The sequence below is a fragment of the Vigna unguiculata genome, chromosome 9 (assembly GCF_037176805.1).
Source record: "Vigna unguiculata cultivar grain cowpea cultivar isolate G323 ecotype 2 chromosome 9, ASM3717680v1, whole genome shotgun sequence".
Lineage (NCBI taxonomy): Eukaryota > Viridiplantae > Streptophyta > Magnoliopsida > Fabales > Fabaceae > Vigna > Vigna unguiculata.
The window spans coordinates 34,238,391-34,251,307 of record NC_140800.1 but is presented as its reverse complement, the minus strand read 5'-3'; the positions used below and the strand labels follow the sequence as shown (position 1 = coordinate 34,251,307).

Below are 12,917 nucleotides of genomic sequence, written 5' to 3'. Positions count from 1 at the left end.
ATTTTAATTTATGCAATTCAAAATATATTTTTTATTTTATATCAACCTAAGCACGTGTTACTAAATATGTATATGTATGTCTTTTTAAAATATTTAAGCATTATTCAAATTTTAAAATAAATAATTAAATAATAAAATTGAAAAAAAAGTGTATAGATATTATTATAATATTTTATATTTCATGGGATTTTTATTGTAAATTTATTGAAAAAAATTATAAGAGAAAACTTTTTTTTGGCGATTCTTTTTAATAATTTTTATTGACAGTTTCTTTTTAAATAATTATTTCTTACAAAATTTTTAAATTCTTAAGTACTATAAATTTTTTTGCGAAAATTATTTTATAAAAAAAATTTGAACAAAAATTAATAGCAATTTCTTACAATTTTTTATAATAAAATTTGTAAATATTTTTTAAAAAAATTAATACAAAATTGTTTTTACGTAGTGATAGGTATAGATATATAGTTATAGATAAAATAAATATCAGTTATTAAAATAAAAAATATTATAAGTAATATTGTGTATAAAATATTATGAATAATTATTTAAATTTGAAAAAGTAATCAGTTAGAATTATTTTATAATGAGTAATTACGGATGAACTTAAAAAAAATATTACTAAAATAATAAAATTGAAAAATAATTTATTTTATTATGAATAATTATTTAAAATTAAAAAGTAGTAATTAATAGGGTAAAATTAAAAAAACAAAAGATTTATATATATCTCTCTACATATGGTTATTAATTTTGGAATATATAATTTAAAATGTAAAAGGTTGTGTTTTGAATTATAAATTTTGAAATAAAATAAATTATCCGGATGCAAATTAAAATTATGAAAATACATGGCTCATAGCAAATTTATGAAGGTAATACTAACCTAATTAGTTAATTAATATAATGTAATCCAAGGTACATCAAGCTTAAACTCATTGATTAGTAAAGGAGCAGAATGTAAATGTGAAAGGTGCATCTCACCAAACTTAATCATAACTATATCAGATGCATCAAAAAAAGAGGACACATAAATAAGACAACTAGCTTTCCCAATGCAAACCTTTTATCTTGTTCCCTTTCAATGCAAGCAAACAAATGTAACCAATATCTTCCATGCCCTAAGCCTTTTCTGTTACTAAATTTAGTTTCTTTTTTCTTTCTCTCTCTATCAACCAATAAATAAAGGTTAACATCGTCACACCCCAACAAAACAAAAAACAGAGAAAGATACACTTATGAGTTTTTAAGTAGTTTTTGCTATTCCTACAATATAATATTCTTTTTTACCATCACTTAATATGTCTTTTTTTTTTTTTCAAGTCTTACAAATATAATATTTTTTATAACTAGTTTAGATATATTTTTTGTTTTGATCCTAAAAATATATAATTTATGGTAGGCTACTTTAAAATTGTTATATAAGTAGTGTAGTGTAAAAGTAGCTCCTATATTTATGGTATTCTGGCCATGGTTGTTAAGTCCGTGAATTCTCTCTAGCACTGCGATTTGTTTGTTTTCTCTGGCACATATAATTCACACGTAAAAACAAATACAACAAAATTTAATATAAGATAAAATACAAAAGATTTAAAACTAACGTGGACAAATTGACACTTCTAACTTTGAATAATGAAAAATTCAACATTTAATAAATTGTAAAATTTTAATTTCTTTTCTTTTTGAATAAATTTTAAATTTTACAAAAATAAAATTTTTTAAAATAAATGAATTATTCTCTTAAATAATTTCATCTAACCACGTCATCAAGATGTATATGTAAAGATAAAATAACCTATATATGAAGGTGTAGGGATGGCAACGGGGCGGGGCGGGGCGGGGACGGGTTTCGCTATCCCATACTCATCCCCACATAAAAAATTCATCCCCATCCCCATACCCAAACCCAACGGGTATCAAACTTTTTTCCCATCCCCATCCCCACCGGGTAACGGGTATAATCTCGTACCCATACCCGTACTCGTGTTCTAACTACTTCAATATTAATTTTTATAAAAGAAAAAAAATTACGGTAAAAAAAACATAATATTATGAAATATTCAATATTAGGAGGATTTTCTTCGATGCCAAATACCTTAAAATAAATTATAATTGTTTATATTTTATATTAGAATACCAAATAAAATTTCATGTGAACCAAAACATTTATTAAATTTGCAAACTACTAACATTGATGAACTTAGTTGATAAAATTAAAAAATATTTCAAAAAAATATAAAAGAAAAACAAATATTCAAATTAAAATATATTTTAAATGTTTGTTTACTTCAATTTTTTAAATTCTAATGAATCTCTTTTTTATACACTAATAAAAGTTATAATATATCACTTGATCAAAATGACACAAAGAACAAATAATAAACATAATAATAAAAGGAAAACAAATATTCAAATTAAAATATATTTTAAATGTTTGTTTACTTCAATTTTTTAAATTATAATAAATCTTTTTTTTATACACTAATAAAAGTTATAATACATCACTTGATCAAAATGACACAAAGAACAAATAATAAACATAATAATAAAATTTTGACATAGATTTTGTATCTTTTGAACTTCAATATATGTTAGATAGTGAAAAAAAAAATATTCATAGCAATTACATTAAATTTTTATATTGCAGTAAATAAAAGTTATTTATACAATTAAAGTGAAAAAAATTACAGTATGATTAATAGTGAGTTATAAAATAACAAATAATTAGATAGAATATATCGAAATATTATTCTACATGATGAAAATAAACAATAAATAAAAATATTAAAAAACTAACAAATGTGTGTTTTAGAAATAATTTGAGAGACTATTGAAAGAAATCGCACAAAGGAAATCAAATGTATAATTAAGGTATGATAAAATGAAAAATACCTTAGAGAACTAATTATTAAATTACGTTTGAAGTGGTTAAAATTAAATAGAAATATCATTAGTGACCAAAAAATTTGTTAAATTACAAATAAATTAGTAATTAAATTGGTCACTAAATCAAGTATCGATTCGATCATTGAATCAGTCACTAATTTAGTCATTGATTCAAACAATAAATCAACTACTACCACCAATGACGAAAAATAGTGACTGATATGGATTACTGACTAAATCAATCACCATTTCATGTTTTTCTTGTAGTGAATTATCATATACTATTCCTAAATATCATTATATATATATATATATATATATATATATAATTTTAACCACTTCAAACAGAATTTAAAGTGAAAAAATTACATTATGATTAATAATGAGTTATAAAATAAAAAATAATTAGATAGAATATATCGAAATGTTATTCTACATGATAAAAATAAAAAACAATAAATAAAAATATTAAAAAACTAACAAATGTGTGTTTTAGAAATAATTTAAGAGACTATCGAAAAAAATCACACAAAGGAAATCAAATGTATAACTAAGGTATGATAAGACGAAAAATATCTTAGAGAACTAAGAAAACTTTTCAAATATCAACATATATACTTAATGGTTGAAAAATAACGAAAATTATTTTAATGAAACAAAAGAGTTCTTTAAATTAAACAAAAATTAATAATAATAATAATAATAATAATAATAATAAGTAAAGAATTTTTTTATATTACCTTAAATTGAGAGTATAAACATTCTCATGTGAAAGGAAAATTTATAATAAATAAAAATATTAAAAAATAATATAAATATTCAAATGTGAGGCATAATATTTTTTTTTATTAACATACATCATTTTAACATAATTACATAAAGGTTATGATAAGATAAAAAAATATATTGGAGATGAGAATGCGTTTCATGACAAATGAAATAATTAAAAGAAAAAAAAATAGAAAAAAAAAAAAATATATATATATATATATATATATATATATATATATATATATATATAGGAGTTACTTGATTAATTGTGAATATTTTAATAATTTAAACGAGAATGGAGATATGACGGGGACGGGTATTATGGCGGGTATATGTACATCCCCATACCCATCCCCATATCCAATTAAAAAAGTCGGGGATTCCCCGTACCCATACCCATACCCAGTCAATACGGGAATTCCCCGTCAAAACGGGGACGGGTTCGGGCAATACCCACGGAGACGGGTTTATTTGCCATCTCTATGAAGGTGAGTTCATAATACCATCAAAATAACACATTAAAAGCTAACCATACTGGTACAACTATTACTAGATTTTGTCTCATATTGAATTAATATTAAATTAACATCATTGCATTGTCCGGTACAATCAAAATTTCTTAATAATTTTCAATACTATAATTTATAATATGGACAACATTACATTAACAGTAAAACTAAAAAGTAATTCAATCTTTGATCTCTTATAATAAACAATAATTACTTTCGAAAAACACAAATAAAAAACCATATCAATCAATCTATGTATGCGTTTTTTTATAATAAAAAAATTAAAATTATTTTTGTAACAAATAAATATCACTGTCAATTTCTTCATAAAATCCATAGTAGTTGTTGATGAATCCCACATAAAATATAATACCATATTAATTTTAAATATATAATATAAAACATACTATAGCATATTGATTTTAAATATGTGACAAAGTATGAAAAAGACTTTAAACTATTATCTCCAAGTTAAAAAAAGAGTACAACATAATTCTTTTTTTAGATATTTAATAATTTTTTTTTTAAATAGAGAATTGTCTACCTCATGTACACTAGGTAGGTTCGTGCACCATCATGTGTAAAACTTTGTTTCTTCTGTAATTGTAATTCACATTCATTGGTTACTATAATAAGGTGTATTTGACACATTCTATATACCTCATTTTTCTCCTCTCACTTGGCCACAAGAAAGGACTTGTACCTTCATGTCATTACATTTTTACTTACCTTATTTATGTCCACCATCTTTCACATTCATTTGCATTGGAATTTATAGTTGAAGATAATCAAAATAGATTTATAAAAACATGTACAAAATACTTTTGAAAATTATTTATTCATGATATTTCAAGCAAGTTCCTTATAGTACAATGGTAATTTCTCATGAAGCTTTGAAATTGTAGAGCACTAAATACATTACCGAGAAACAAAAAAATGTTTTTTTTTCCTCAGCAGGGTAATTCAAGTTCTCCAAATACATATAATAGTTAAGTATATATAATATTAGTGCAAATTTTAGATTCTATGACCCATTTTAACGATTGTTGGAAGACAAAAGAAAAAACGCGATGACACACTTTTGTAAATAAATGTAACTTTTGATGACGATTAACCTAGAGCAGTCATTAAAAGTTAAAAATCGACAAGCAATATGTTTCTTATTATACGACTATGAAAAACGATTAAATAAAATATAATTATTTACTACTTAACAAAAAAAAATCAATGTTATTAATTAATATATAATCAACGAAGTTAGAAATTTTTTATTCACCAAGAGATATATCCGTCTAAAAAATAAAAACCCTCGATACTTAACAATATGAAAAATATATTATTCCGGTATATTCGATAGTCTCACGTCCGTTAGAAATTAAAGTTAAACGTAATTTAAATCTTTATTCATCTCTTCATCCTCTGAAACATCTTTTAAAGATGAAATTAGTAATGAAACTCCACACTCCAAAATAGATAATACTTAAAAAATACGATGTACATTTTTACTTTTTATTCCTTAAAACCTACTTACATCCCATCTAAAGAGTGAATTTTCTAACCCGCCTACAACCCAATCTTAAAGTATGTCACCTTTTGATATCACGTGCATGAATATGATCCAATGTATAAATTCGTTTTTTCTTCAAAGATTCTCAAGAGTAGACCCAGAAAGACACTAATTACTTTTTTGGTTATTATATAGTAAATTATAAGCTTAGGAGAAAGAAATGATAATATTACATATTGGATATTGGTGTCCATTCATTTTCACCTACCACTTCTTGTAATCTGTGTCTCCTTTGTGATTACTGAAATGGGAAAACTAGTTTTGGTTTGCATTTTAATCTGTGTGGTTTGGCAGATTTTTCATTAAATTGCGTGGGACCAATTGTCGAAGATGCAGAAAAAGAATGGACAAGCCAGCGTTCATGACGTGCGAGAAAGGGTTCATGCTCGTGACTAGTGACCTACTTCTCAATCACATGAACAACTACAAAAATAAATATATTAATTCATTCTTATTCACCTAAATATATATATTAGTATAAATGTATGTTACTATTATTGATGATTTCAACTCATGTGAAACTTTTTTTTTTAAATTTTCTACTATTTAATGTTGAATTCTTAATCAAGTTTCGTAGTAGCCAAATTATTGTGATATGATAAAGAAACAAAGTAGGTGCATGGATTATGAAATGCCTTCTCTAGAGAGAGAAATTTATATTCTCAAACAACAACAAAAAAAGTTTGCTGTCCTAATATACTCATATTTATTTTAAGTATAATTAAGGTTTTTCTATTTATATATTGGATATTCAATAAATTTAATCAATTTAGTCTGAGTTCTTTCTTATTTGTCTCAATTCTACAACTCATGTTTGTCAAGTTAAAACATGTGTAAAGTAACTTGAATGTTAATGAAGGATGTGTATTGAGTGTGTTTTTGTTTACTTGTACTAATAAGATACATCCCTATATGTTAAAAAAACATATAGCTTGTCATAATATAAAATAGGTTAAGATACCAAATAAAGATTTAAAAATGTTTTAAAGATCATATAAAATATTGAACACGAACAAAATATAAATAATTATTGTTTTAGAAATTTAAACTGAAATTTTATAATTTAGATATCCAACTTTTGTAAAAAATATTGGCTATTCAAAGTAAAAGTCGCGGTCATTTGAAATTTATTTTTTGTAAAAAAGTATCATCAATTAAAAATTTAGACTAATAAATTTAAATTGATTCATAAATTAATTAAACAAACAAGTAAATGAATATGGCAATGTTTTAATTAGCTTTATACATTGAATTAACTCGTGGTTTTTAGTTTGGAGACTAAATATGAACAAGACTTAACTTGTCTATTAACCTAATCAAATTTAAAGCTAATTTGAACACATTTAAAGTTTGAAATTAAACTCAATAGCACTTTTAAAAATGGGTTTGAGTTATGTTTAGATAATTTTAAGTTGGTTTAATCTCTTACATTTTTTTTAAAATACAATTTTTAATTTTGTATTCATAATAAAGTAGCATTTAATAGATAATATTTTATATTTATCAATGTTTTGAAAATTAAATTAAAGGAATTCATCGAACTAAAAAGTTTAATTGAACTAACAACAAATATAAAGAGATAAAGTAATTGACTCAGATAAATAAGTTGAACATATCATGATAAAGAAGATCCATAAAATTATTGTTTTAAAGTTTATGTGAGTTAAGTTCAGGTTTTTATTGGTATTGTCTCTCGATGATCTCTAGAAAAATTCATTAGTGGTATCAAATCTTGTTTGTCTTGGTGAGTGACTATACATGTACAATATGAATGAGTCGATGTTATAAGGGGAATGTGTCGATGTTAAAGGGATCCACCCTTGTGAAAGAGATTGTTGAAAATTAAAGTGAGTTTAAATCACATATCTTGTATGAATGAAAAAGTTGAGTATCTTGTAAGAAATAAAATCTATTAATACATTGTCTTAAGATTTTGAGTTAAAAATCATGTTTATATTTTACATAGATTAGATTCAAGACTCATTGTCATTCTCAATAAATTTCTTTTAAAAGATTCATCAAAATTTGAAATAATAAAAAATTGAATATAATACGATTTAAACCAATATAAAATTTGTCCAAAAAAATATTATTTAAATTTTTTCTTAAAAAATAACATCAACCTAAAATAATTTTAACATGAATAAAAATAACAATAATAATTTTGATGTTATTGTTAAAACGTTGATTTAAACTTATGAATGTAATTAAACATGAAATATTTTTAATTTGTAATTATTTTCTATTTAAACTTTGTATGTTTAATATGATTTCATATATTAATTTCTAATTATTTATTCATTAATATAGATTCATTTATATATTTGAGACCATTACACTGTAAATAAGTGTTATGAAGAGTTAAGTAAATAGCACGATTCTAAAACAGTGAATTTAATGAATAAATGTGACGTATTGCAAAAATGAATTTTCTGTATTAGTAAGTAAACATTGACCGCAAACCATTTATTTAATAGTTGATTAAGATTCTAATATATAAATTAAGAAAAATATTTACTTTTTTGATCATTTTAATATAATTTTAAAATGAAAATAAAGACAAAATAAAAAAAATAAAAAGATAAAAAAGTTTAATTATTCAGACAGCATTAAATGAAGTAGCTTGTTTGTAAATCGAGGAGGAGAAAGTTGAATTAATAACATTAATTAAGATTATAAATCCCATCTTATTTTTTCTGCTCCTACCTAGATTCTCTTTTCTCTCCCACTTTAGTGAATACGGTTACTAACAATCTGTCTCTTTCACTCACACAATCCCTTCTTTCTTTTTTTTTCCTCTCAGCTCTTCTGAATCACAACCACTCCTCTCTCATGAATCTCAAAAAGCCCAAGTATTGTCCAAACACCACTTCATAACATAACACCCCGCGTAACGTGTCGTGTCCTAGGATGTTTTTGGTTGTTCCATTCAAAACTTAGGATGGAAACAAATCACTCTGTGATGTTCCTTCCGGCGTGTCTGAATTTGTAATGCACGTGATGATTATGATGATGCTGCCTCTGGCGGCTTAAGAACCAGATCCTTTCCTCGACCATGGGGAAGAAAGGAGCCAGCTGGTTTTCCTCCGTCAAAAAAGTTTTCAAATCCTCTTCCAATAAGGACTCGCCGCTGCCGGAGAAGAAGGTTACCCGTTCCCTCTCTTTTCTCACAATTATTTTCTATTCGCAGTTTTTATCACATTGTACTTTTCTATTCTTTCTGTTTTCTTCTTTTTCATTCGTCTCTAAACTGGTTTTTCTGAACTACGATTCTCGATTTTCATTGGAGTTCCATAAGTATAATGAAGCACTCGCCATGCCTCTTCCTTTTTTTTTTCAAAAGAATCATTACCATTTTTCACTGTTTGTTTGAAGATTTCCAGAATCAATTACAATGGATTTTTTTTTGAAAGATTATGATATCATGTTTGTTGCCTTTTATCGCGATGGAAGACAGAGGGTGGGAGTTAACCAACTGATTCTATTTTATTTTTCTTTTTCCAACAACATTATTTGAAGACTAGTTTAAGGTATTGATTATCATACGATGAAATTCTAAGAATGTTTCATTCTTCCTAGAGGAGACTTTTTCATCTGATGTTATGTTAAAAACTAATCTGGTTAACTTTGATGAATATGTGTGCATCCGATTACCGTAATAAGATTGTTCTAATTTATTAATCCGTAGTTTTAAAACTATTAGGTCTTAATTAGGTTAATCATTTATAATTATATAAAAACACAGTGGTTAACCTTGGAGGGATTATTTATTGTATCTTAAATAGGTGGAGTTAATTGTGTGTATTAGGTCATTAATAGCGATTGAGCTTCGAAGTTATTGAATAAGTCACGCACGAGTCATGATCATGACCTTTTACTCAATCCCCAACAAACATAGAAGAAAGTAGAAACTGCATAACTGCAGCATAATTAATGCTATCACTGCGTTCTACCTTTCACATTGAAGGCTAATAGCTCCTTCGTATGTATAGTAAGCGGAATTCTTAGTTGTTGCTGTTGTCTTTTGTGCTTCCACATAAAAGGGGTGAGCGACCTGGTCCTTAGGACCATCGACCCTATACAGTGTGTAATTATGCGCATATATGGTCCCCTGTCATGTGAACATGTATCAAATAATTTTACTAGTATTCGTGTCACATACTTATCATATCACCCAACCCATCACATCATCCATCTCCACCCTCATGTGCTTCCCATGTCAGATCTCCATCATGTTAATTGAGTGCACACATTCTGTTTGATGTTTTGTTACTCCCTGATTTTTTCCAAATGATTGCTAATTAGGACACGGTTGATGTTGGGATTTTCCACTTTCAGAAAGACAACAAGAAGGAAGACCAATGGCGGCAGCAGCAGCAGCAGGAGGAGGCGCCAGAGGAGGTGTCCCTGGAGCATTTTCCCGCCGAGAGTTCTCCTGATATTACCTATGAAGGGAGTGCCACGTCAACACCGGTGACTGAAGACAGAACCCATGCTATTGCCTTTGCAGCAGCAACTGCCGCCGCTGCCGAAGCCGCCGTAGCAGCTGCTCAAGCGGCCGCTAGAGTTGTGAGATTGGCCGGTTATGGACGCCAATCCACGGAAGAAAGAGCTGCGATACTCATTCAATCATACTACAGAGGTTACCTAGTATGTCCTCCTTTGTCTTTCTCTTACAAACCGCGTAATTAGTTCTTGTCTACTTTGGGTGAAGTTCATGTTAATTGTTTCATATCAGAGTGTAGCAGGTGACTTAATTGGTTTGGTATGGACCACAGATACGCCACCCACCCCTTATAATTGCATGAATGACACTTGCAGTACAATATGATCGCATTCCTCTACTAAAACATCGAAGTTCTCGCTGATTTATGATTATAAATGATGAACTTATTGAGATATTAATTGAATTCAGTGTAGCAGAAAACTAAAGAAAACACAAAATTATGAATTGTGCAGGCTCGACGTGCTTTGCGGGCTTTGAAGGGATTGGTGAGGCTGCAGGCGCTTGTGAGGGGACACAATGTGAGAAAGCAAGCGCAGATGACAATGCGATGCATGCATGCGTTAGTCCGAGTACAGGCAAGAGTAAGAGCTCGAAGACTCCAGTTGACTCAAGAGAAGTTTCAGAGAAGAGTTGAGGAACAGGTGCAAAGAGGACTAGAGGAACAACAACAACCTAATTCTCTTTTGAGCCCCATCAAAATGTTAGACATGGATACATGGGACAACAGGCGCCAAAGTAGCCAACAGATTAAGGAGGATAATTTGAGGAAACATGAAGCTGCAATGAAGAGGGAGAGGGCTCTGGCTTACGCTTTCAACTGCCAGGTATTCACTTTTGTCCTTCCAAGAGAGCACATAACCCACATGCACCAAAATTATGAAGTAGTTTTGTTCGATCTTTAAGGAACATGTATCTAAGTTTTTCAATAATGTACCATGATGTCTTGATGATTTTGTATGCAGCAGCAGAAGCAAAATCCAAATGATGATGATATTGGAAGCTATGGCAATGAGCGTGAAAGAGCCCAAATGGATTGGAACTGGTTGGAACGCTGGATGTTATCACAATCACAGAACTCAAGGCACTTTGGGTCACGGGAGAGCCTTTATAGAACTCTTGCTACTGCAACTTCCACCACTGATGAAATGTCTGAAGAGAAAACAGTAGAAATTGACATGGCTGCAACTCTGGATTCAGCTCATGCTAACATGGGTCTCATCCACCGAGAATCTTTTGACACAAGCCCCATATCCAATAGGTACCACCAGCGCCACCACAGTGCAGGTGTACCTAGCTACATGGCCCCAACTCAGTCTGCAAAGGCCAAGGCCCGTAATCAAGGCCTGTTTAAGCATAGGGGCTCACCTGGGCCTCACTGGAACTCGTCCACGACGAGAAGTTCTGCTCTTGGGCTGGGCTGTGACTCATCTAGCTCTGGTGGGCCCACTGCAGCTCATGGGTTCCCAAGAAGTCCAACCCCAAAAATTAATGAAATTCGCCTCCAATCTAGACGGATTTCAAGTAGCAGCCCGGATAATGTTCACATTGAGGATTGGGCCCTTCCCCTTGGAACCGGTGGTTGGACTTGACCTTGTTAATTAATTTATTTTTCTAAGATCCTAATAATTAATAGCATGTTTTTCTAAATAATAGCATGCTCTGAACTTTGGTCTTTGACATGCAATGGTGCTTTAATGTGTCGTGTTGTTGTCGTGTCATGAACAATATAATCCCTCATCCTGAAACACCCCAAAACTGGGATTGTAATGTCTAGGAACCCATGTTGTTAAGAAAATGTTTGAATTTTGTTCTACCTAAAGGGAACTAATATATTTGCATGAGTGTTCTGTTTTCACTGAAAAAATGTACGCTATTTATTTGTGTTGAATACTACCATACTGGTTCTTCATAAGTCCATTGGATTAACAATCATTGTCTGAATGAAAACTAAAACGACAGTTGCATATTTCCAGAATAAAAAGCACTTTCACTTTTGTTTCTCTCGCCTTTTATTTCTTTCTTTCTCTTATTTTCAATCATTTGATAAAGAATAATTTTCACACACCCTACACCGCCAGTGCAATTTTTTTTCTTATCTAGTTGCATTGGGAATGAAACTTACGTTTCGCCTGCAAAGTTATTAGATAAGGGTGGAAGATTGAATGGATGAAGTATATCACAATAAATTAGAAGTAATTCACCAACATATACATTATGATATTATAAATATTATTTGTTATATATAATATACATAAGTAATTATTATTACAATATACTTTTTATCCCCAGAATTATTATTACAATATAAACAAATTTAAATATTAAAAGAATTAAAAAACATAAAATTTAACTTTTTAAGATGCAATACCCATTTAATTAAAGAGTAATGATAGACAAACACTAACTTTTATTCAACATCTATCCAATCCAATACTAATAAAATAATATTTTATTTTAAAATATAAACTAATTTAGAACGAATGAACTTAAAGAATAAAAAGTTTTTTTTTTCAGTGTGAATTTCCTTAATAAAAACCAATTCAATGAATGATGTAGACGTTACAATATTCTAAGTGGTTAGAGTCTTCGCGCATATTATGTTTCGATGTTCCAAGAGATGAAAAAGTCAGAAAAACAAAAATAGAAAAACAACTATTAAAATTAAAACTAATTAAAA

At 28.4% G+C, this 12,917-nt stretch overlaps 1 protein-coding gene across 4 annotated transcripts; it reads left to right on the top strand.

The window, feature by feature from the left end:
* The first annotated feature begins 8,466 nt into the window (after positions 1-8,466).
* LOC114196186 (protein IQ-DOMAIN 21-like) lies at positions 8,467-12,128 on the top strand. Of its 4 annotated transcripts, none has more exons than XM_028086747.2 (4): positions 8,467-8,878; positions 10,039-10,383; positions 10,693-11,064; positions 11,206-12,128. In XM_028086747.2, the coding sequence occupies exons 1-4, from the start codon at positions 8,789-8,791 to the stop codon at positions 11,827-11,829; spliced, it is 1,431 nt and encodes a 476-aa protein (XP_027942548.1). In that variant the 5' UTR covers positions 8,467-8,788; the 3' UTR covers positions 11,830-12,128. The 4 variants fall into 4 exon arrangements, with proteins under 4 accessions (XP_027942548.1, XP_085522262.1, XP_027942547.1 ...); XM_085666136.1 differs by having other exon boundaries at positions 8,468-8,878; positions 10,072-10,383; XM_028086746.2 differs by having other exon boundaries at positions 8,472-8,878; positions 11,203-12,128.
* Positions 12,129-12,917: the final 789 nt, after the last annotated feature.